General features: G+C 52.5%; 6 protein-coding genes across 6 annotated transcripts; 3 read left to right on the top strand and 3 right to left on the bottom strand.

Moving 5' to 3' along the window:
- Positions 1-538: 538 nt before the first annotated feature.
- Positions 539-3,100, bottom strand: GLRG_06799 (MIF4G domain-containing protein; the record flags this gene model as incomplete). The annotated part of the gene is made up of 1 exon (XM_008097653.1): positions 539-3,100. The coding sequence occupies one exon, from the start codon at positions 3,098-3,100 to the stop codon at positions 539-541; it is 2,562 nt and encodes an 853-aa protein (XP_008095844.1).
- Positions 3,101-3,806: 706 nt separating this feature from the next.
- GLRG_06798 (signal recognition particle 14kD protein) lies at positions 3,807-4,373 on the top strand (the record flags this gene model as incomplete). The annotated part of the gene is made up of 3 exons (XM_008097652.1): positions 3,807-3,833; positions 3,936-4,014; positions 4,075-4,373. The coding sequence occupies 3 exons, from the start codon at positions 3,807-3,809 to the stop codon at positions 4,371-4,373; spliced, it is 405 nt and encodes a 134-aa protein (XP_008095843.1).
- A 2,096-nt stretch (positions 4,374-6,469) lies between these two features.
- On the bottom strand, positions 6,470-8,305 carry GLRG_06797 (RNA recognition domain-containing protein; the record flags this gene model as incomplete). The annotated part of the gene is made up of 8 exons (XM_008097651.1): positions 6,470-6,757; positions 6,806-7,272; positions 7,364-7,415; positions 7,482-7,640; positions 7,703-7,796; positions 7,856-7,863; positions 7,978-8,030; positions 8,101-8,305. 8 exons carry the CDS (start codon positions 8,303-8,305, stop codon positions 6,470-6,472), a joined length of 1,326 nt encoding a protein of 441 aa, XP_008095842.1.
- A 4,719-nt stretch (positions 8,306-13,024) lies between these two features.
- Positions 13,025-13,905, top strand: GLRG_06796 (rpsU-divergently transcribed protein; the record flags this gene model as incomplete). Its single annotated transcript, XM_008097650.1, has 2 exons — positions 13,025-13,462; positions 13,573-13,905. The coding sequence occupies 2 exons, from the start codon at positions 13,025-13,027 to the stop codon at positions 13,903-13,905; spliced, it is 771 nt and encodes a 256-aa protein (XP_008095841.1).
- A 317-nt stretch (positions 13,906-14,222) lies between these two features.
- On the bottom strand, positions 14,223-17,953 carry GLRG_06795 (RecF/RecN/SMC N terminal domain-containing protein; the record flags this gene model as incomplete). The annotated part of the gene is made up of 4 exons (XM_008097649.1): positions 14,223-14,256; positions 14,335-14,435; positions 14,495-17,773; positions 17,849-17,953. The coding sequence occupies 4 exons, from the start codon at positions 17,951-17,953 to the stop codon at positions 14,223-14,225; spliced, it is 3,519 nt and encodes a 1,172-aa protein (XP_008095840.1).
- A 791-nt stretch (positions 17,954-18,744) lies between these two features.
- GLRG_06794 (uncharacterized protein) lies at positions 18,745-20,682 on the top strand (the record flags this gene model as incomplete). Its single annotated transcript, XM_008097648.1, has 2 exons — positions 18,745-19,000; positions 19,052-20,682. The coding sequence occupies 2 exons, from the start codon at positions 18,745-18,747 to the stop codon at positions 20,680-20,682; spliced, it is 1,887 nt and encodes a 628-aa protein (XP_008095839.1).
- Positions 20,683-20,831: the final 149 nt, after the last annotated feature.

Raw genomic sequence — 20,831 nt, 5'->3', positions numbered from 1 at the left:
AGCAATTGACAATTAAAGCCGCCTACTTCATTCAACTTTTGCTGTTTACTGATACCTAACACGTCAACAAAGCATGATTTCAGACCAATGCAGCCAATGAGATGATACCACCGCATATGCCCCATTGATATTATGTAATCGACAGCTGTTCGACGTACAGGATACAGACACACCCACGAAGAACTACAGCGCCTCCCCAACGTTCTGGTCTTCCCCGTCATCTCCCGTGTTGAGGCAACATTAGCCGTTCCAGACTGCAAACACCGGCGTTTTTGATGTCGCAGTCGTCCGAAAAAGACGCACTTTCTTACCTCCAGCTAATCCTTTTCGTTCCCCTGCACCCACGAAGGAGAGGTACCGGCCATTCGCTCTAACGGAATTGTTCCGCTGTATTGGGCCGAAATATCGTTGTCTACTTCTCATGACGGTAAGGTAAGTATGTCAGGAAGAAGCTGTTCAAACCATGGGGGTATGGGGCAATGTTGATATCCCTCTTTTTTTCTTGTTTTCTTGTGCTTATTACCAGACCACCCTCCTCTTATACCGCATCAATACCTGGCCTCTCTAGCAACCTCTCAGCAACTCTACAGGCCTCTCTGACAGTCTTGGTTACCCTCTTATTACTAACCAAATCCGTGACTCGCACCTTTTTGCGCAGGAAATAGCCTAGGCTTCGTGCAAGGGCTGGGGCCAAGCCGCTGCCCAAAGGTAAGCTAAGGGCCTGCTCCAAGCTCTTATTCTTGACTCGGCTGCACTCTTGGAGCACCGTGATGAGCATCACCTCGACAAACAAACTCGTCGTCTCCCTGACATACGCCAAGTTGAGAGGCTTTAGGATCCCGAGCCCGATAGAGCCATCGGCAACTAGACTTCCCACCATCTTGGCAGTGTTGATAAGCCGCCGATCATCTGCTGCCTCCTCGTCCTCTTCCTCTGGTTCCTCCCCAAACAAGGGCTCGCCAAGTCTGCGAAACAACGTCCACAGCGTGTCCTGGAATGCGTGCTTGATTCTTGAGTCGCTGCAAAATTTCCTTGCCACAAGGGTGTAGTAGGGATTGTAGTGCTGTTGTGCCCCCGAACATTGAAGCAGCACATTAGGAATTTCGCGTCGGTTGTACTTGTTGAGCCGCAGTTTAAGAATTCGCATGAAGGCGTCCTGGTAGTCGGCTGCTGCCACCAGGGCGATGAAGATGGCCCTTCGCACGTCTGTGTTCATGCCCTGCTCTCGAGCAAGCTGGGCATAGTCAGGTGTGGCCAGGTCATCAGCATCTGCAACAACAACATCGTCGTCGCCATCGTCACTCTTACTGGACTCTGGCCCAGCTGCCACCTCGATCTTGTTGTCTCCCCGCCTCGCGTCTTGCGCACTCTGACCCGCCCAGCTGGCACCAACCAGCCACCACTTGCCAGTCCTATCCGCGTTCTCGATGTCTTTGAGCCCAATTCGCAGGGGCTCCGTAGCTTTGAGCTTTAGCGTGTCGAGGGATCCCAATACCTTTCTCATGCGAGTTACATGCTCATTGAGAATGACCAAATCCTGTGCGCCGGCCTTGATCTTGTTGTTCTTGAGGTCACTGATTGTTTCAATCATGAATTTTGTGCGAACCGTCAGGTTGCCCTCCCCAATATTGGCCACGGCCGGGCGAATCAGGCTGACAATGTCTTTCAGAGCCAATGGATCGTCCTTGCGCAGCTGGGGGCCCGCTACACGCACAATTCGTAGTAGAAGCTCAGCGTTCAGCTCAGAGAGGTCGCCGAGAAGAATCCGCACAAAGTCGAACATGAGGTTGCTGCTAATGACGCGGAAGATGTACATTTCCGCTAGCACAGTGAGCAAGTTGGATGTTTCTTTCGTTGGTATCCGTTGCTCAGCCGCCATTGCAATTGCTTTCTCTCTCTCGACCTGGAATCGTTCCACAGACGTAGTGAGGAAGTGTGCTGCAAAGTCAACACCGATTACCTTATAAAGGGCCGCAATGAAACCGGCGGATAGCACCAGTAACGTGTCGGGCTTGCTCGTGGGGTCGCAGATTTGAGCCATTAGAAGACTGGTGAGGATCTTGTTGGTATGGCCCCTTGGATGGTTCTGATATATTTTTTCGATCTCGCCGACAATGGAGGTTAGGTTGGCCTCAGCCACTCTGTTGACAGGGCCTTGCAATTGCCTACGGATCTGAGCCTCCACGTCTGCATCGCCGCCAGACTTCGCTCGCAATGACGGAGGAATATACTTTGGCAGCTGGGTGCCGGCTGCAACCGGAGGTAGATAGGGGTTCTCTTTGACGCGTTTGGTGTCTTGTGCCGTCTCCTCTTCTCCCGAATCAATGCCTTCGAAAGAACTCTGGTCATGTGAATCATCTTCAGAAATCATGGCGTCGTCATTAGATCCGTCGCTGTCGCTGTCGTCATCACGAGTAAAATCGAGCTCGTCGCTGAAGTCTTCCTCATCCTCATAGTCCCCCTCGCTTTCTGGAGCGCGCCGAGCTTTCGCAAGTGTTTCAGTCGCCTTCTGACGTTTTTGAGCCAGCCACTCTTCGGCCTCACTCTTCATCTTGCCGCCCACTTCATCCCAGTCGCTGGCATCATTGAGATCGCCTAGCAAATCTTCCAGGCCGTCATCCTTGAAAGATTTGGGCAATGACTTGCGGCCCTTTTTCATCCCCAGCTTGCGCTCGAGCTGCTCAATCTCGGCATCGTCCTTAGCCAGTTTCTCTTGCATTTTACGGGATGGGTGTTTCGCCGCTGCTGGCTGCTCTAGTTCATCGCTGTCGTTTGTTTCCCCTAGGTCTGCTCGCTTGCGCTTCTTATGGGAGAATTGCTCGTGGCGTTGCTGTGTCGGCGTCTTTTTTCCATCGTTTGAAGAGTCTTCGTCAATGTCCTCCTTCTGACCTCTTTCAACATGTTGGTGGATTTGTTTGGAGGGATCCCTCCGTGATGTGGCCTGCCGCTGCTTCTTCGACTGCCTCTCAGCTTTTCGCCGGTCTCTTCTGTTCTGACCCTGGCTCTTCCACCGTCTGTTAGATCGCAAGACGCCGGTTTGTTCTGGTGCGCCAATCTCTTTCAAGAGTTGTGGGGGTACGGCAAGCGGCTTCGGGGCCATCGCGGTGGTTACGTCTGCAACCCGGGGCAGGGAATTGTTTGTCAGGGTGGAGAGACGACAGTGTTAGAAGCTTTGGGGAAGATATTAGGCCACAGGGTGATTTGAAGTATGGTAAAGTGCAGGTGGCTTAGTAGTATCCGGATCAAAATCTTTCGCTGGAAGACACCAATGGTCTTTACTTGCATCGCAGGAAACTTTTTAGTGGAGCAACGGGGTTTAATGATCATGGCACCAACGGCGGGGAATACCGCCTAGTGCCTATCCAGGTAGGGACCTAGGTACCAGGTGGGCTAGTTAGGCCACTTTCACATACGGGCGCGACAGGATAACGCAACGCAACACCTTAGACAGGAACCCCTACAACCGATAACTTCAGCTGCTTAAAAACAGCTTATTGACAGTATGCATATTTTATCTTCACGTAGAATGATCTTTAATTTCCAAAGCTAATAGTATAAACAGAGCCTTTTTATGACCTTTTCAAGTTTTCCATATAAGAGCTCATAGTCCTCGTAGATTGTACATTGTAAGTGTACCCCTCTTAGCATGTATACTATGTATGTAACTACTGCGGGGCTGGAGCCTTTTGATTGGAATCGTGCAGCCTTCCAGATCCTTGCACGGAATAGCATCTTGCATAGAGAACAACTCAACTGCCTACAAGCAGGTATTCGACCCAGGATTGCCTACAGCAGCGGTTTTGATCATGTCGGGTCACCTGAGCCAGGACGAAGTAAGTAACTACATATCACAGCTTGCCCTTCCTATTGCATTTGTCACGCGTATGTGGCTTGCGTTTTCCCTTCACCGCCTGGCTAACCTGCATTCTGTGTAGTTTTTCGGCAAGTTAGTCGACCTCTTTGAGCAGTGCAAAGGGAATGGCCATGGCTCGATATTCCTCGTTCAGAAGCGATGTATGACCATGACGGCTGCCACCTCCCCAATGCTGATGAGTTGCTGACGTTTCCGCCAAGTATCGTACGAGCAGGGCCAGCCCTCGCCAACGGCCGCCGACCCTTTCCCAGATCTCCTTCCCGCGACACCGTTGCCTATTATCGTGCGTGCGACGAATGGCAAGTCAAAGAAACACAGGGATATCAAGGTCAAGCTATCAACGATAGTTGAGCCAGATGATATGGAGGCATTTTATGCTCGATACGCCGACATCTGCAAAGGAGGCATGGCGGCGCTGAAGCCGAGAGACCGGAGCAAGAAGAAGGCCAAGGCCAGGAAGAAAAAGGGAGGGGCTATGCCGACCCCTGCTGCTTCCTGACGTTGTGTTGGTTTTGGGTAACGTCTTCTCATAAGGGAGCTACCATACCGAGGCTGCGCATGGCGATATGGATAAGGGTCACTACGAAGACGATGCCTCGAAGCTATAGGGGCCCTCAAGATGTGAGTCTTACGACCAACAAGTTTGACATTGGGTATGTCTGACTGGAGGCGTTTGTAATGTAAGCCCTACGATGCGGCTTGTTGATACGAGGGCGTATGCTATTGCGGCTCTAAGCCTCTTCGGTATCAAACAATGAACGTCGACGAGTGGCTAGATGCGCCAGATGAACGTCAACTTGATAGGCAGCTACAGGGCTAGGTTACAAGTCTGGGCATACACTAAGGATGTACATACAGGACCACGTGCCTTTAGATTCAAGTTTCTACCTTCTCCGTCTCACAATTAATATCAACCCGGTTGCCTTGAATCTAACCATATCTATCGCCCACGATGTTTTCGGAATCGTTCAATCAAGTCCAAAAATCAGTCGTTCCTGGTTTATGCCATTGTCGCCCAGCTCCTCGAGAGTCTCTCTGACCTGTGCACACGCTTCGCACTCAGCCCGCCTGGGTTTCTTTGGGTCGCCAACGTACATGCACAGACTGTCTGGGCACATGGAAGCTGGATCACTGCTCTCGCAGCTTGATAACTTCTTGTGCGTTCGCCACCTCGTCCCGCACCCAGTACAGTTGTAATGATGGAGTTCACACATGGAGGCAGATCTGGGTCTGTAAGGTTCAGGGAACAATGCAAAAAATCGTAAGAAAAAGATGGAAGATAAACCGGCCCGGCTCCCAACAACAATCCAACCTTTATACGAGCTATATAAGCAGCGCCTCTATGGTAGACAACGCCGGCAGGACTGCAATAGTATGTTGCACATGGCTAGTTTGCATGGCATCTGGGTAGCAGTCCATGACTGTGACCAAGATAAGAACTCGTGAGGGTCTGGCCAGAAGACCAGTATCGTGACGTTACGCATTTACAGGCACAAATATCACTGGCTACATACAGCACCTAAGCCTGAAGGTCCGTTCCATGACTAGGCAGTCGCATTACCCTCTCATAGTCTCCATAAGGTTATGGCTCATCTCGCCTATCATCAACGTCACACTGCAAGCGATGAGCTGCGTTTGGTGACCTACCAAACCCAACATCCACCTGATAAAGATGAATGATCTGAGCGACAATAGTCCACAGCATCTGACAAACTCATATGGTGCGGGTAGCACCATGCCCTCCAGCAACAACGCCTGTTCACTCTTCTGCAAACCAGACATACCGAAGCATTGCCTTTAAGTATACAACTGAAGAGCATGTCGCCTGTTCGCCACACTTTTCCATGATCAATCACCATGTCGCCGTTGTCCAGCCCAAATTATCGAATCCGGTAACCACCGTTGCGCACAAAGCTCACATGCTATTTCAAAATACATTCTAGGTAGAGGCTCTGAGTCACCTCCCGCTCGACCTTGCAAAGAAATCAAGACATGCGTCCCTATCAAATGATAACTTTTCTGTGAAGGTCCACATCGAGCCCCAAGACGAAGGCTGTGCCGAGATACTTGCCTGCAATGACTGTGCTACCAGGACTACCGGGGCCAAAACGACCATCCTAACTGATAACAACGTTACATGATGAAAAAGTCGTCACGAAACTGGTCGACAAGTTCGTGTTTGCGGCTAGTCGTGACTCAGCCCCTCCCCACCTTGAGTACCCGAAACGCAAGTTCAAGACGTTTTGTTTGTCGTGATGAAAGCGAAAGACAATTGCGAGAAAAAGCAGGAGAAGGAGCGAAAGAGAGAGCGAGAGCGAGAGAGAGAGCGAGAGAGAGAGCGAGAGAGAGAGCGAGAGAGAGAGCGAGAGAGAGAGAGAGAGAGAGAGAGAGAGAGAGAGAGAGAGAGAGAGAGAGAGAATGAGTGTAGACTGAAGCATGGCCCAGATGTAGGAACAACTGCGTGCAGTTGAATGCCGACCCGTCGCGAGGGTGTCTTTGCTTTGGCTGCATATAGCTGGGATGACAACCCAAGCTTCTCCGAGCTCGTCGATTGCAATAACTGCCCCAGACCCGTTCGTATGCTCAAACCCGCCCTCACATAATCTGATCTTGTGTCAAACCCGCGTGGGCGTCCGTCTCCATCATGTCACCGCCACCTGCAGCGTTCAGATATCTGACAAAGCTGAGACCCAAGGGTCGGCCACCGTATTGGTAACCCTGAAACTTGGCGATTGCGGTTTCAGCGGTCTCTGCAGAATCGAAACGAACCACACCGGTTCCGCGCGATCTACCGCTAGGCTCATACTGGATCTCTGCCTGCTCAACCTTGCCGATAGTCGTGAAGAGTTCCACAAGATCCTCGTTGCTGGTGGACCAGGGAAGCTGCAAGGGGTCAGCGTTTGGCTACAGCCCGGCAAACAGATGACTTACGTTTCGCACGTAGATAGTCTCGCTTCGGTCGGTTCCAGCGGTGGCATAGTCAGTGAAGGGGTTAGGTGGAACCGATGGCGCGTTACTGGCATCGAAGCCACCGGGGGCGCCAGGGCCACCAATACCACCAACGCCGGGGCCACCACCGAAGCCTCCTCGACCATAACCACCGCCACCAAAGCCTCCACGGCCACCGCCGAAGCCGCCGCGACCGTAACCGCCTCCAAAGCCGCCTCGCATGCCACCGCCGCCAAAGCCGCCTCGGCCTCCGAAGCCCATAGGGCCTCCAGCGCCGGCAAATCTGTCTTCGCGGACTTCAAGTAAGCGGCCCTGCCAGTCGTAGCCATTGAACTGCTGAATGGCGTTGCGGGCATCATCGGGATTCTCAAAAACGACAATTCCGGACCCTTTTGGGCGACCATCCGGTCCTAGGTGAACATCGGCGCGGATCACGACTCCATTTCGAGCTAAATTAATAGTTAGTCACCAAGAATTCCGCAAGGGATTGGGGAATTGACAGCCAGCGGCGGTGTGTGAGAGAGGCGGGCCTTAACTTACCAGCCTGTCTGAACAGATCCTTGAGGTCTTGCCAGCCTACAGTGTATGGGAGCTATTGAGAAGATCGGTCAGTGCTGGCCGGCGTTCCAACTGTCGCAGAGACGAAGGGATCACAAACGTTGGCAATGTAAATCTGACGGCTGCCGCCGCCCGGGTTATAACCGCCGATGCCGCCGCCGCCGCCGCCAGTAGCGAAACCACCGGGGTTCATACCGCCGCCGCCGAAACCGCCGCGGTTGGCGGTAGCACCGATGAACCGAGGTTCAGCCTCGCGATCCTAGGGATAGTGGTTAGTTACTACCCGCAGCGATCGACGGGTTTTGGTTCGTTATGACGTACTTCTCGGACATAGACAAGTCGGCCCATGAGGTTCTGGTTGCTGAGCGTTGCCACAGCGTTCTGGGCTTGGTCCCGCGTCGCATATTCCACAATTCTAAAACATTGTTTGTTAGTGCCATGACCAGGTAGTCTGGCGATGGAACGCAGACTTACCCGCATCCCTACATAGACCCATGGACACACGTCCCAACCCGTCAATCCAACGATTCCATCAATAGCCAGAGGGAAGAGTCCACAAAAGAAAAACCAGCCATAGACTACGTGTAGAAGCCCACCTTCGACATTCCATTTGGAAGTAGTAACACGTCGGCGAAGAGAACTTCTCCGGCTAAAGTAAACAGCACGCGGTCAGTCTTTGTGTCGAAACACCAAGCCGCCAAGTACGAGAATGCACTCACCCTGTCGCATGAAGTCCTTGAGATGGTGCCATTTCACATCGTAGGAAAGGTTGCCGACATAGACGCGGCGATCTTGCTGAGACGTCTCCCTAATATTGCTCATCATTTGCTCGCGAGCGGCTGCGCGCTCCTCGTATGATCGATGCGGCGGTGCGCCTCCGTACCCAGTGCCAGATCCTCCAGATGGAGCTCCTGTTCCGGTCATGGGGGAACGGTCTCTTCTTCCACGGTACTCGTCTCTACTACGGGAACGGCTTCGGGGAGAAAAGGAACGACGTCTTGAAGCGCGGTTGGGACTGCGTGAACGCCCACGTCGAGGGGACCGAGATCTCTCCCGCTGGCGCAAGTTAGCAGAGAACGCCGCCATTGGCTGTGGGTTGAAGAAGCTGCTACAAAAGTCGTTTATGACGTGCTTTCAGGTGGGTTTGTCACTTGACGACGTGGGAAAGCGATTGTTGGACGTGATGACCAACCAAAGAAGTAGATAAGGCCAAGTGGCGGGGAAGGCAGTTTTCTGAAGGAAAGAAGTTGGGGAGCTGGCATGGCCGTATGAAGAAGATGCGGCCTTCCGAGGCCGATGAACCAAGATCAAGGAAGGTGCTGTCATTATAGACAGCCCTTCCCACAAGTGCCATGAGAAATGAAACTAACTAGCTCGCTATGCTGCCATCATAGCAAAGGAGCGAGGAAAGCGCAACGACAACGAAGACATCTGGCCATGCCGGCGGCTTCAGGGCGGCGCGGCGCAATTCATGGGAATGGGTAAAACTGCTGACACGCACCGGCGCAAGCACGGGTGCGGATGCAGTCCAGCAGGGGGACCAGAGCAAGACGCGGGAGGATAACAATACAGATGGGATGTTTTGAGTTTGGAGAACGAAAGGAATCGGGGTGGTCTTACACTTCCAGGTCGATAGGTGTCGCCGGAGTCAGCTGCAATAAGGTCAAGTTAGTCTCCAAGTTTGGGAAGCCAGTATTTGCTCAAAGTGTTTGTGAGAAGAAAGCAAGGACATGAGAGGGTTGAACAGGGAGACGGAAACGCAGGAAGGAGGAGGGTAGCAGCAATGATATTTGGATAACTGGAAGGTGGGCACAGTAGCAACCTAAGAGAAGGACGAGGGGGCACGAGGCCAATTGGCGGAGAAGGAGCGGAAGGGCATGCAGCTAAGGTACAGTACCCAAGGCTAGGTAGGTGCGGGCGGTACTCTGTAGAGGAGGAGGGGTGGGAAAGTACCAAGAGGGGGAGGGGGAAGGGAGGGGGCAAGGAAGGTAAGGAGGTGTGGGTGGGAAGCCGGTACAAGGGGCTACGTGAGGCGTGGTGTAGCTGCTCACGCGTGTAATGTAAATGTGTGTGTGTGTGTATGGCCCAAATGGTTGGATCAATGGGCGAGTGTATGAATGAGTAAATGGTTGGATGGGGTGTGATGAATGGGGTTTGAATGGTTGGGCGGATGGAGGGATGTCGGCATCTGTCCCAACTCAGGTAGTGTACCCAGAGTAGCCGTGTGTGCATGTACATGTAAAGCCGGGTGATGCCGTGTATGGCCAGGGCAGCGGCAGGATAGAGAGAGGACAAGCAGGGTAAGGTGATGGGGGCGGGGAAGCTGCTTGGGAAGATGCTGGCCGGAGATGCCGCATGACTGTTCATCAGAGCCTCGCCGTCCCATCGAAAGATGATTGCCTCACTTCAACCTGACAAACTGAAAGGTCTAGGGGGAAAGGGCAGAGTGCTCTAGGCATCCAAGCATGGCTGCGGCTTCAGAGTCGCGAGAGCAGGGTTGGCATAGAAAGAAAGAAGGAGAATGGTGTTTCAGGGTGAATATGTACATTGTATGGGGAGGAACCATACAGTGACGAGGAACCGGCAAGCAAGTACACTCAAGAAGGCAAGGGAATGGGAGGTAAGGCAAGCAAAGTGACGCGTGAAGTCACGATGCTGCCGGTGGATGCTTGGGATGGCAACAACGCCGACAATGACAAGCAATGTGAAGGCAGACCCGAAGCTGGTGCAGGAGCAGAAGCGATATAGGAAGCCGGACGCGCGAGCATGACGGGAAAGACCATCTGGAGGGAGGGGAGGATCGAGACGAGGCGAGCTGCGATGGAGATAGAGACAAAAGAGACCCGACCGAGACTTACCCATAATTGACAACTCGGGTGATCCGAGAGGGAATGGTGGAAAATGACTTGGCTCGCAGCTCAGAATATGCAGTGCGGCGGCGTGATGCGCTTCTGGTGGTTGCGTGTAGCTGCTGCTGGTGCTGTGGTGTGCTGTGATGTGATGCGATACAATACAATGCGAAGTGATGTGACGCGCGCGCGTTGCTGTTGAGATACCTGAGGTCAGGTAGGGCAGAATGGACAGCGTGTACGTGTGGTGTGTAGTGGCTGATGGATAAGGTAAGTAAAGTACGCGGCGAGACAGAGGTTGGATAAGGCAAAAGTCGGGTCGGGTGGGTGGGTAGGTAGGGTAGGCGCGGGCTCGAAAATAAAGCAGGCAGCAGACAGGCGTTGACGGTTGTCAAGAGATGGGAGGGAGGGTGTGTATGGTCAATTGGACATGTGTGTGGGCGGCAGCGTAATGAAACAGGACGGAGGGAGATGACGCGAATTGGGCTGGAACAATTTGAGCGACGCGACTTGAATCAGGTACACTACAGCTGATGTACACTACGCTCGGCGGGGGTGGCGCCCACTCTTCGGGTACGGGTTGAGAAAGGTAAGTAGGAGGTACCTTTAGGAACATGAAGAAAAAGAGGGTTGGAAGTCACGTCCAGGTGTACCGCCGCGATTGGTGACGATGAGTGGACGGTAGATGGTGCTGAGGATGGTCAAGACGTTAGTTAACTGCTTGGGCAAAGTGAGGCGGAAGGCAAGGGGAGAGGAGAGGGATTCGATTTCGAACCCGGAAGAATCTTGCAACGTGAGGTGTTCTGTCCACTTACCTCGAGCTGAGTGAGGGTGATGTACTTTGCTTTGGTTGCAGATGGGTCTGCTGTCGGTTCCTGCAAGAGGGAGGAATAAACAAGGCGAGGCAAGGCAAGGCAGAATCAACGATGTCGCAAGCACAGCATTGGTGAAAAGACCGCCGCCAATGGAGAAGCTTGGAGAAAGGCGCCAGGCATGCAAGGGTATCAGGCATCAACCAGCAGCGATCCTCTTTTGTCAACGGTTGGAATTGCGACCGTAGCTCCCACTGGTCAGTGCTCAGGTAGGTAGGTACCTAGGATGGTTCAGCAAACACCTAACAATGCTTCCTCTCAATTGCCAACAGCGATTGGCTGAAGAGATACACAAGTGGATCTGAGCTGCAGGAAGCGAGAAGAGACGCATTGGTGGAGCTCAACAAGCCGCTGGCAACGAATCAAACTGTCATCTACCTGCGTAGTCACTTTACATAGGTAGTACTCAGTGCATTTCGCGTTGCCTTCAGCGAGCTTGGGGCTGGCATTGATTTCGATTGTCGTGCACTCACGTATACACTCCATCTCTCCTCTCTCCTCTCTCCCCCTCTACTCGGGGCATGTTTACAAGGAAGCCAAGACAGATAATCAGTTTGGGTTAGATAACACCTGCTACCATAAAGTCTGACGTATATCCCACCCGTCTAGAGTGGACTCCGCAGGTATGTCATCTGATCTGCACCTTCTTCGGCCGTTTGAAGAGCCGCACGTTTCTCGTTCCCTGAACGACGTTGGGTATGGTAAGGTACAAGTATAGCTAGGCATCAGTAGCACGCTGGTACAGTCACCTACAGTTATTGCTAAGTGGATTCTGCTCTGGGTTTTAAGAGCAGAGAAAGTGTACGAGAAGATAGGTTGGCGGGTTACTTCAAAGTTGGGCGCAAGCACCACGGGGTGCCAGGTAGCAGAGATCGCTGTTGCCTCAAGGCAGTTCCAGATACTCCTAGTCCCAAAGTCTTGCGAGCATGCAATCACCAGCCATCTTCTCACTTCCCGACTCGATCCCTGCGCAGCTTGCAACCTTGACGGCTTTGGCGGCTGGTCTGCCTTGCCACAACTGACACCTGTCCCAGGCTCGTTAGTCTCTGGTTGGTCGCCTTCTCAGGCTCGCTATCCCACTTCCGACGATGGATGCTACATGGTGATTACATGCTCCCCCGCCTTGTGCAAAGTCTGAACCATCGAACCTGCCTCTCATTGAGTATGTTCGATCACGGGGAGACCGTTCGCGGTAAGATAGGTTTCGTCCGGGTCTTCTTCTTGTCTTTCCCCGTTGATAATTACATTGCCTGGAAGTTGTCACAAGAACCTTGAGGGCCCTGTAGGGGTCAACGGGTGAGTGGGCTGAAGTATAATACAACCTAGAGTCATATATGGCCGTGAGTACCTGTCCGGCTCAGATGATGCCCGATTTTCCATGTCACTAATATTTCCCGCCTCTTATTGCATCGTGAAGAGACGAAGTTCTACCTACCAGCTTCTACTCTGCTAACCGTTTTCGGGTCTGCGAAACAGCATTCAGATCGTGGTAGTAGTTTAAACATGTCTCTGTAGTATATGAGGGCGGAACATCAAGATAAAGGTGCCATTCTACACCTTGGGGGTGATATACAAAGATTGTCTAGGTATTTACCTAGGAATATGTTCGCAAGACGGACGTTATTAAGCATAAAGGGGGTGGTTCAAATATCTCTTACCTTTTTAGGGTAGCTTTGCAGGCCGGGAGGATCAGTTAATCCGGCTTGCCTGCTACCCGCTGCTATCTTCACGCCCCCTAGCCAGAGTCTGCCGACGACGCGGGATCATCCGTGCTATTCGGAAAGGCATAGCAGCCAGACCAGAAGGAGAGGGCAAAACGCATCACTATAGCTGCATATCGTTATCGTTGTGTGGTCGCCACGAATGCTACAAACCTCTGCTCTGCCTTTTGCCAGACCTACGTCGCCGCTCACTTCAAAACCATGTCACATCTCTGTCGCCCAGCGACTAGAGCGGCCTTGCGGTCTCTTCGCCAGTGTCCAAGTGCTGCCTTCGCCGGCCCCCGAACAACCCGATCCTATCAATCCTACGACCATCCGGATTCGACGACATATTTCCACCCACAGGAAAAAACTATCCTATCCGCCGCCTACAAGCATGTGCCGGAGCACGGTTTCTCACACAAGGCTCTCGCTCTTGGCGCCAAGGATACCGGATATCTCGACATCAGCACCAGTGTGCTGTCAGATGGCCCCTTCAACCTGATCCGGCACCATCTTGTGGAAAGGCGGGAAGGCTTGGCTGTTAAGAGCAAGGAAATACTCGGGGAGGGGTCGCAGTTTGATATTGACGAGAAAGTCGAGCGTCTCACGTGGCAGCGCTTGTTAGAAAACGCGACCATCATCGACCGCTGGCAAGAGGTAGCGCAATCCCCTTCCCTTTCCCACTTTTTCGTTTCTCCCTCTATCCTTCTTCTTGCTTGTTACGGACAACAGGTATGCTTTTCACATACTGACAGTGGATGCAACAGGCATTGGCCATCATGGCACAACCGAGCTATGCGCCCGCTTCAATCAAGGAACTGGCCAAACTAGTGGACGAGATTTGGTTTCTTTCTGGCGACGTCTCCGTCGATGCTTCGTGGTATACTAAGCGTGCGAGCTTATCCATGATATACGCTTCAAGCGAGCTTTTCATGACCAATGACAAGTCCGCTGGTTTTCGAGATACGAAGGACTTCCTTCGGCGGAGACTGAACGAGGTCAAGGGGGCTGGCGATGTCCTGGGCTCCGTGGGACAGTGGGTTGGCTTCACAGCTAGCGCAGGTGTCAACGTACTGAGAAGCAAGGGGCTTCGAATCTAGGCTTTAGACTTACGGCCTCTGCGGCTGGTGCCCACGCGCCCATTTCTTGCAACGCAGCCCGCTTTCTTCTACTATGTTTTTACCATGTATACCTAACTGTATAAAACGACAGCCTCGGTCTGATAGAACCTTCTCCCTTATTCACCAGCCAGCTAAATACGCTACCGACCACTTCGCGACGAGCTCATTGCCAGATGCTCGATCGGCACTTACAAAACGCCCATCGCCATAAAATATGCCCTGACGCCCATCGTCAAAAAATACGTTGCTTTTGACACCAGTGCCAGTACGCTGTACATACAAGAGGCCTTGCAAGATCAGATCAGAGTTCGCTGCCGGGGATCGGTGAGACTAGAAACCGCATTAGCTGGACATCTCTACAAGGATCTCTTTTCATTACGAGCGTTCACGGCGAGAACTTCAACTTACCGGATGATCTTGACGTCCTTATCGAGAGTGGCCCGTCCCTCTATGGCGTTTGGTGTGATCATAATGTACTGACGTGACACCGAGCGTCGGGCGGCAGTAATCTAGTAATATCGAGGTTAGTCACAAAAGAGATCACTCGCACCATTATGACAAGACTTACCAACATGTTTGTGCTGATGGTGCGGTTGACGTTGTCCATGAAGACGTCAAACTCATCCAAGCACCGAAGAGGCGAGCCCATGGCCTCCCAAATAGCCAGCAGCATGCAGATGGACGAGAACGACTTCTCGCCTCCCGACAACGTCTTTGTGCTTCGACCGCCAGTCCCTTTTCTAGTTTCATCTGGTTCTACGAAAAGCTGCAGCCTCTTTTGAGGATGGTCGATGGCAAGTTTGCCCCTAAATCCACGTTCACTTAAGAGATACTGGAAGCATATGCGAGCGCGCGCTGAGATGTGTCGCTGGAACAGTCGCCATCGGTTTAATCGATCTTCCAAGTTGAGCTTACCTGCCGCCTGCTCTTCCTGTTGCCCCTTGTAAAGCTGTTGCGCAGCTTCGTATGCGGCTTCGGCCCTGGCCGCCCGTTCTTTGATCTCCTCGTCCGAGGCTCCGAGTTTCTGCGCTCTCTTTTCCAACTGTTGGTGGACGGTGGCGTACTTGCTCTCGATGCTCCTATGTGTTTCGCCTTCCTCGATATACACTCGCTGAGGTGCCTTTTCCATGGCTTGCTGGGTGAAATTGGCGACAACCTCAGCCTGCTCATCGCGCTTTCTCTCCGCTCGTTCTTTTTCTAGAATCGCATCATCGCGGTTCTGGAAGGCACGGTTCTTCTCAAGAACAGCCATCTTTCGCAAGTCTTCGGCCTTCTGGACTGCGAGCTGTAACTTGGCCATGTGGACCTCGAAGTCCTTCATCCGCCCCTTCTCCTCGGCAAGAGTTTTCTTGCACTCTTCGCACTTCTTGTTGAGTTCCTCCTGTCGCAGCCGCATCTCTCCGTATTGACTGCCATGATGGTCTCGCTCGGCCTTGATCTTCTCTAGCTCTTCCCGGAGGGAGATCAGTCTGCCGTCGGCTCCTTCATACTGGTCAAGCTCTGCTGAAATGTCCTCAATCCTGGCCTGAACCCTCAGTAGCTGTCGCTCCAGCGACTGGTTTTGTTGGCCTTGAGTCGCCAGAATCGACTTGCATTTCGCAACCGTTTGATCAAGCTCTCGCCGCTTCAGCTCAATGGATCGCAGGTCTCCCCGGAGATGAGCTAGGGATTCCTTCGCGAGATTGATTTGTGTCTCGTCGTCCGATTTCATTCGTGGCGCTCGTGGGAAAGGACTGATGGGACTTTGGCTGAACCCTGCACCACCGGACCGGGCCATTCGAAGGCCAGTGCCTCGTTTCCCCGCGCCGTCGTGAAAGGAAATACAAGCTTGGACGTTGGGCGGCGGTGAGTCGCTCATCATCACATCCTGTGCCTTTGCCCTCTCTCTTATCAAGACAATCTTATCGATGGTATGAGCCACGATGAGCTGGCTGCGAACCCAGTCGTTGTCGAACTTGAGTACACGAAGGACCGTATCGAAAGCCGGATCAGGCTCCCTCAGCTTGACATTAGGTGGCAACCGTTTGCCGATGATGATCGGAGGGGTCCGGTCCAGTCTGACCTGCTGCATCAGTCTAGCCAGACGTTGTTGATCCGTCTTGTTGGACACAAGAAAACCATCCAGGGTCGCGCCAAAGACCGTTTCCAGAATGGGCGACCATTCGGGTCGAGTGAGTTGCACATGGGCTCCAATTGGGCCTACAGGTCTTTCTTGAAACCCGTTATCCTTCTCGATAGCCTGGAGGAGAAGTGGGATTTTCTTGTCGTAGGCAGCCCAAAGAGACCCTCTGTTCTGCTCTAGGTTGCGCAAACGCCCTTCAGCTGAGGAAATCTCCCCCCTTTTTCTATCGAACTCGTGCTTAACCCCATCTGCGGCCTTCTGGGCTTGAGCCAACTCAGCCCTGAGTTGCGGCAATCTGTCGTTTTCCTCGGCCATTTGTTCCTTGATCAAAACCTCTTCCGCTTTGGCTTCATTCAAAAGAATCTCTTGCTCCTGGCGAGCACTGCCAGCTCCAGCACCCAAGCGTTGCTCCTCGGCTTGGATTTTGCTTTCGAACTCGGCCATCCCGTGCCCGGCATTCTTCAAGCGTTGCTGGACATCCCTGAGCTGGTGATGTATGTCGGTAACAGATTTCTTGGCATCTTGGTACGCTGCATCCGCGGCCTCAATGCGCTCCTGAATTGCACCGATTTCCTGTGATTCGTTATCCACTGTTGTTTTGGTGCGCTCTAACTGCTCGTCGCGTTGGATCAGAGCTTGTGTTGCGTGCTCAATGTTGATGACAGCGCGGCGAATCTCCTCGTCCAAGGCAGCAATGTCGTTGTTATATTTCGCTAGCGTATCCTCTTGCTCAGCCACTTGGGACCAGTACAATTGGTTTCGGAGGCGGCGGTATGTCTTCCTCATCTCCTCATTCCTTTGAGCAATGTCCTTCAGCTTCTGTGCCTCAATATGCTCTCTTTTGGCGCGACGGACATGCTCCTCCAGACTCGGTAACTTGGCCTCGTGGCTCTCGAGAATTTCTGTGAGCAGCTTGTAATCGTTGTCCAGCTGTTCCAACTGCACGCCACGGACAAAGAACTTGTACTTCATTGATGGCGACGAAGAGTTCAGAAACTGTCGTGCGTTGTCTTGTGACAGTACGTTGAGTGGGTTGTCGACCTGCAGGGCCCAATATTCAGATATTTCGTCAACGTCTGCTTTTTTGGTAGAAACAGTCTTGCCCGTCACGCTTTTGAGCTTGAAGCCACTGGCGCCCGTCCTCGAGAAATGGCGCTCAACCGTTATGGCATCGCCGTACAGGTCGTGCTGGTACGCATCGATGCCCTGGTTTTTTATTTTGACAATGATGACGGAGTTGGCTTGGCCTTCTTTGATGAAGCTCTTCAGACTTCCACCTCTGTTTGTAGAGCTGGCTTTGCCACCAAGGCATAAAGTGAGGGCCGTCAGCACAGCGCTTTTGCCGCTGCCATTCTCGCCAACGATAAAGTTGATCAGGGGGCCTAGCTCAACGTACAGCCGCTCATGGCACATGAAATTGATGCACTCAACACTCTCAATGATGCCATTCTCCGCTGCGTGGTTTTCGCCGATGCGTTGCGGGCGGCTTTTGATCTTCTGTGTGGCACGCTGGTCGTCTTGATCCTCGTATTGCAAGTGCCTAAAGCCATTATCACGGGCAATCTCGTATTGAGTACGTGGCGGAGAGTCGCGTCCCGCCCTTTCTTCAGGTTCTTCATCATCTTGGTCGTCTGCGGCGGCTTCGCTATCTGAACTAATGGCTTCGTCCTTCTGAGCAGCCGCCTGCTTCGGCTGTGCGGAATAAGACAATCGTGCCCTTTTTGACTGCAGTTAACAGAGATGTTAGCAATCGTACCAGGTTCCAGGTCTGGGACCCCGTCATTATCCAGGCGTACTTACAGACGCGTCTTGACTGAGATAGGACCTTGCGTGCTGGACGTCCAGTACCTCATTGTCTGCACTCGCTGATTCCAGGGCGGCGTGTGGCCTTTTGGCAGGAGCCATGATGTGTTTCGGCGAGAAATTCTCCTGCGAAGATACGATTGCCTTGTAGGTGGCAGCCTATCAATACTCAAATATAATGATGATGTGTTCTGGTAGCGTCAATGGGCGGGCGCTATGAATGTAGGTCGCCGGCGGAGCACAACGGCTTCAAAGGTGAGACGCGCTGGAAGGCATTACAGGGATACGCGACGGTGCAAATTTCTGTGGTGGGGTTTGCTTCGTGATTTAGCACTTAACACGTACAGTGCGTTCGCTCTAAGTACCTAACTAGGCATGAATAGAATCAGGTACTGCAAGGCGCCCAAGCAGGCAGTACCTGTACCCAGTCTACAGTACCAGATCAAAAGTCTGTTTACAGAGATAATGACAGCCAATCAAAACCTACAGCGGGTGGCTAAGGCATCAGTAAGGCCTTTGTGGCGCACTGTGAAATGACCTCAAGCTATTAATGGGCCCTCTCTTCGACTCTTCATTCAGCCGAAAGAAATAGTCAGTTCCAGTAGCTCCGCCTCAGCGACTCATTAATAGTACCGAGATCATACATCGTCATCCACAATTTTGATCTTTTAGATGGCGACAACGCCAAATTCACCTCTTTGCGGACTACAGCCAGCTCTACCCCCATGCTTGCCACAGGCACAGAGTTCTTTTCCACAGATTCGGGTGAACCTCTCACCACACTCTTCATTTTGTAACGCACTTTGGTCACGATAGCTATCATCCATATCCACGACTAGCAACCCGGACTCATCCAAGGGAAAGAAAAAAACGCATCGACCTGGGTGTTAGCCATGACGGAGCCGCAATCTGGACGGCCGGTAGGCAATTCCAGTGATGGCTCCAAAGTCGGCAACACTCAAAGCCTGTCGGAAAATTGCATTCAGTATTGCATTTTCCTAGTCGACCCCAACACCCAGAACAACCACAAAAACCATCTATCCCACCTTGAAGAGTTGCGCAAATCAGCATTGCAGCTTACAACCCGACTGACATCCGACTATATCTGGCAGAAAGGCACATTCACCCTCGACGTAGTGACTGAACAAGGTATGCCTTGAACATGCCGCAACACTCGAGTCTCACCTGATATCTGGCTAGGCTTGACCTTTCTACAAGGAACAACCGACTACGGAGATTCCATCGAGGATGAATGGCTAGTAGTTTACATCCTCAGGGAGCTCTCCAAGTCCCACCCGAATGTCTGGGTACGCGTGTTCGATTCAGATGGGGAGTTCCTATTGATAGAAGCAGCCAACGTTCTTCCAAAGTGGTTGAGTCCTGAAACCGACCAGAACCGTGTCTGGATCAACAACGGCTGCCTTCGCATCATTCCTCAGCTACCTGACGAGAGCTTGAACTTCAAGCTACTGACGCTGCCAGATGCCGTAAACATCATCAAGAGTTCCCCTGACAAGCTGGTTCACTCAGACTTCATTGAAGCCGAGGCATTCTATCGCCTAGAGAAGTACCCTGACCAGATCCAGAAGTCTCTGCACCATTCACTGGTAACGGTCCCTCGAAGACTCGCTCATGTTCTCCACCAGAGTCCTAAGGCTGTCGCTCCGGCCGTGGAATCGTTCTACCTTCGTGATGCTCTGGATCTGAAAGCTCTTCTGTCTCAGAAAACTGACCTCCATTTCCCCCCGAAGGATCTGGTCACACTGAGTGTGAAATTCACCAGGGTGCTGTTTGCTCAACTCAAGTCTCAGAGGTTTGAGCCTCCCGGCTCTTGGGCCAGCGTGATTCAAGAGGCAAATGGTGCCAAGCAGGCACGTCTCGAAATGGGCATGAAACTCACATGCGGGTTCGAAATCATGCTCAATAACATTAAAAACACGGACAGCCGTGAGGCTCGAGAGGCATGCATTGTTGTGGAGGAACTTCAAGAGGATGGGGACTCGGTGTTACCCGGAGATGATGAGATCAATTCATGGAGAGATGCTCACCGGGCAGATGATGAGTCGTGGATGGACATCGATTATGCCGATTTTGAGAGTGAGCTGGCGGGACGGCGAGGTGGGAATCGCATGGGATCCAACTCAGGATTTGGAGACGCTACAACGCAGGCAGACCTGCGGAAGATTGTCTCTCGGTTCGAGGCCTTCTTAAACGACGACAGCGCAGGGCTCGATGGCGCCGAGGTTGACGAGATGGACATAGATGACGACGAGAGTGACGAAGACGATGAGGACGAGGACAAGGCGATCAGCTTCGACGAGGCAGAGTTTTCTCGGATGATGAGAGAGATGATGGGATTAGCACCGGCAGAGTCCACCACAACATCAGTACCCAATGAGCCGGATACAACAGCAACTAGAATTGCACAGCCAGCGCTGGGAAAAAGTATAAAGGAGAAGGAATCCGAGGACGAAGAGCTCCGGAAGCTGTCTGCTCAGTTCGAAGCTGAGCTCAACTCACATGGCGCCCTGAGGTTGAACCAACCACGAAACGATGTTTCTATACTCAAGGATATGGGCGAGGGTGGGAAGGCAGCTGTTGGTGGAAGGACTATAGCTGTGACGGCTGATCACAGGGCTACTGACGATTACGCTGACGACAGTGGCGACGACGCAGAAGTCGACATTGACTATAATTTGGCCAAGAACCTTCTTGAGAGCTTCAAGGGTCAGGTAGGCATGCCAGGCCCAGCCGGCAACATCCTAGGCATGATGGGGCTACAGCTCCCGCGAGACGAAGACATGGATGATTCCGAGGGAAGCAAGATATGAGATAGTGCAATGGTCAAACAAGTCAAGCGGTTTATTGTTGGTCACCAAACAGCTGTTTCCACCAGGCATGAAGCGCCCCAGAGGTAGACGGCCGTATGCCAGGCCAACGATCTACGTGCTTCACGTGAGCATGTCTTGATAAGGCCTCA

This window comes from Colletotrichum graminicola (genome assembly GCF_000149035.1).
Source record: "Colletotrichum graminicola M1.001 genomic scaffold supercont1.27, whole genome shotgun sequence".
Taxonomy (NCBI): domain Eukaryota; kingdom Fungi; phylum Ascomycota; class Sordariomycetes; order Glomerellales; family Glomerellaceae; genus Colletotrichum; species Colletotrichum graminicola.
The sequence above is the reverse complement of the archived record's forward strand: the minus strand, read 5'-3'. Positions and strand labels throughout refer to the sequence as shown.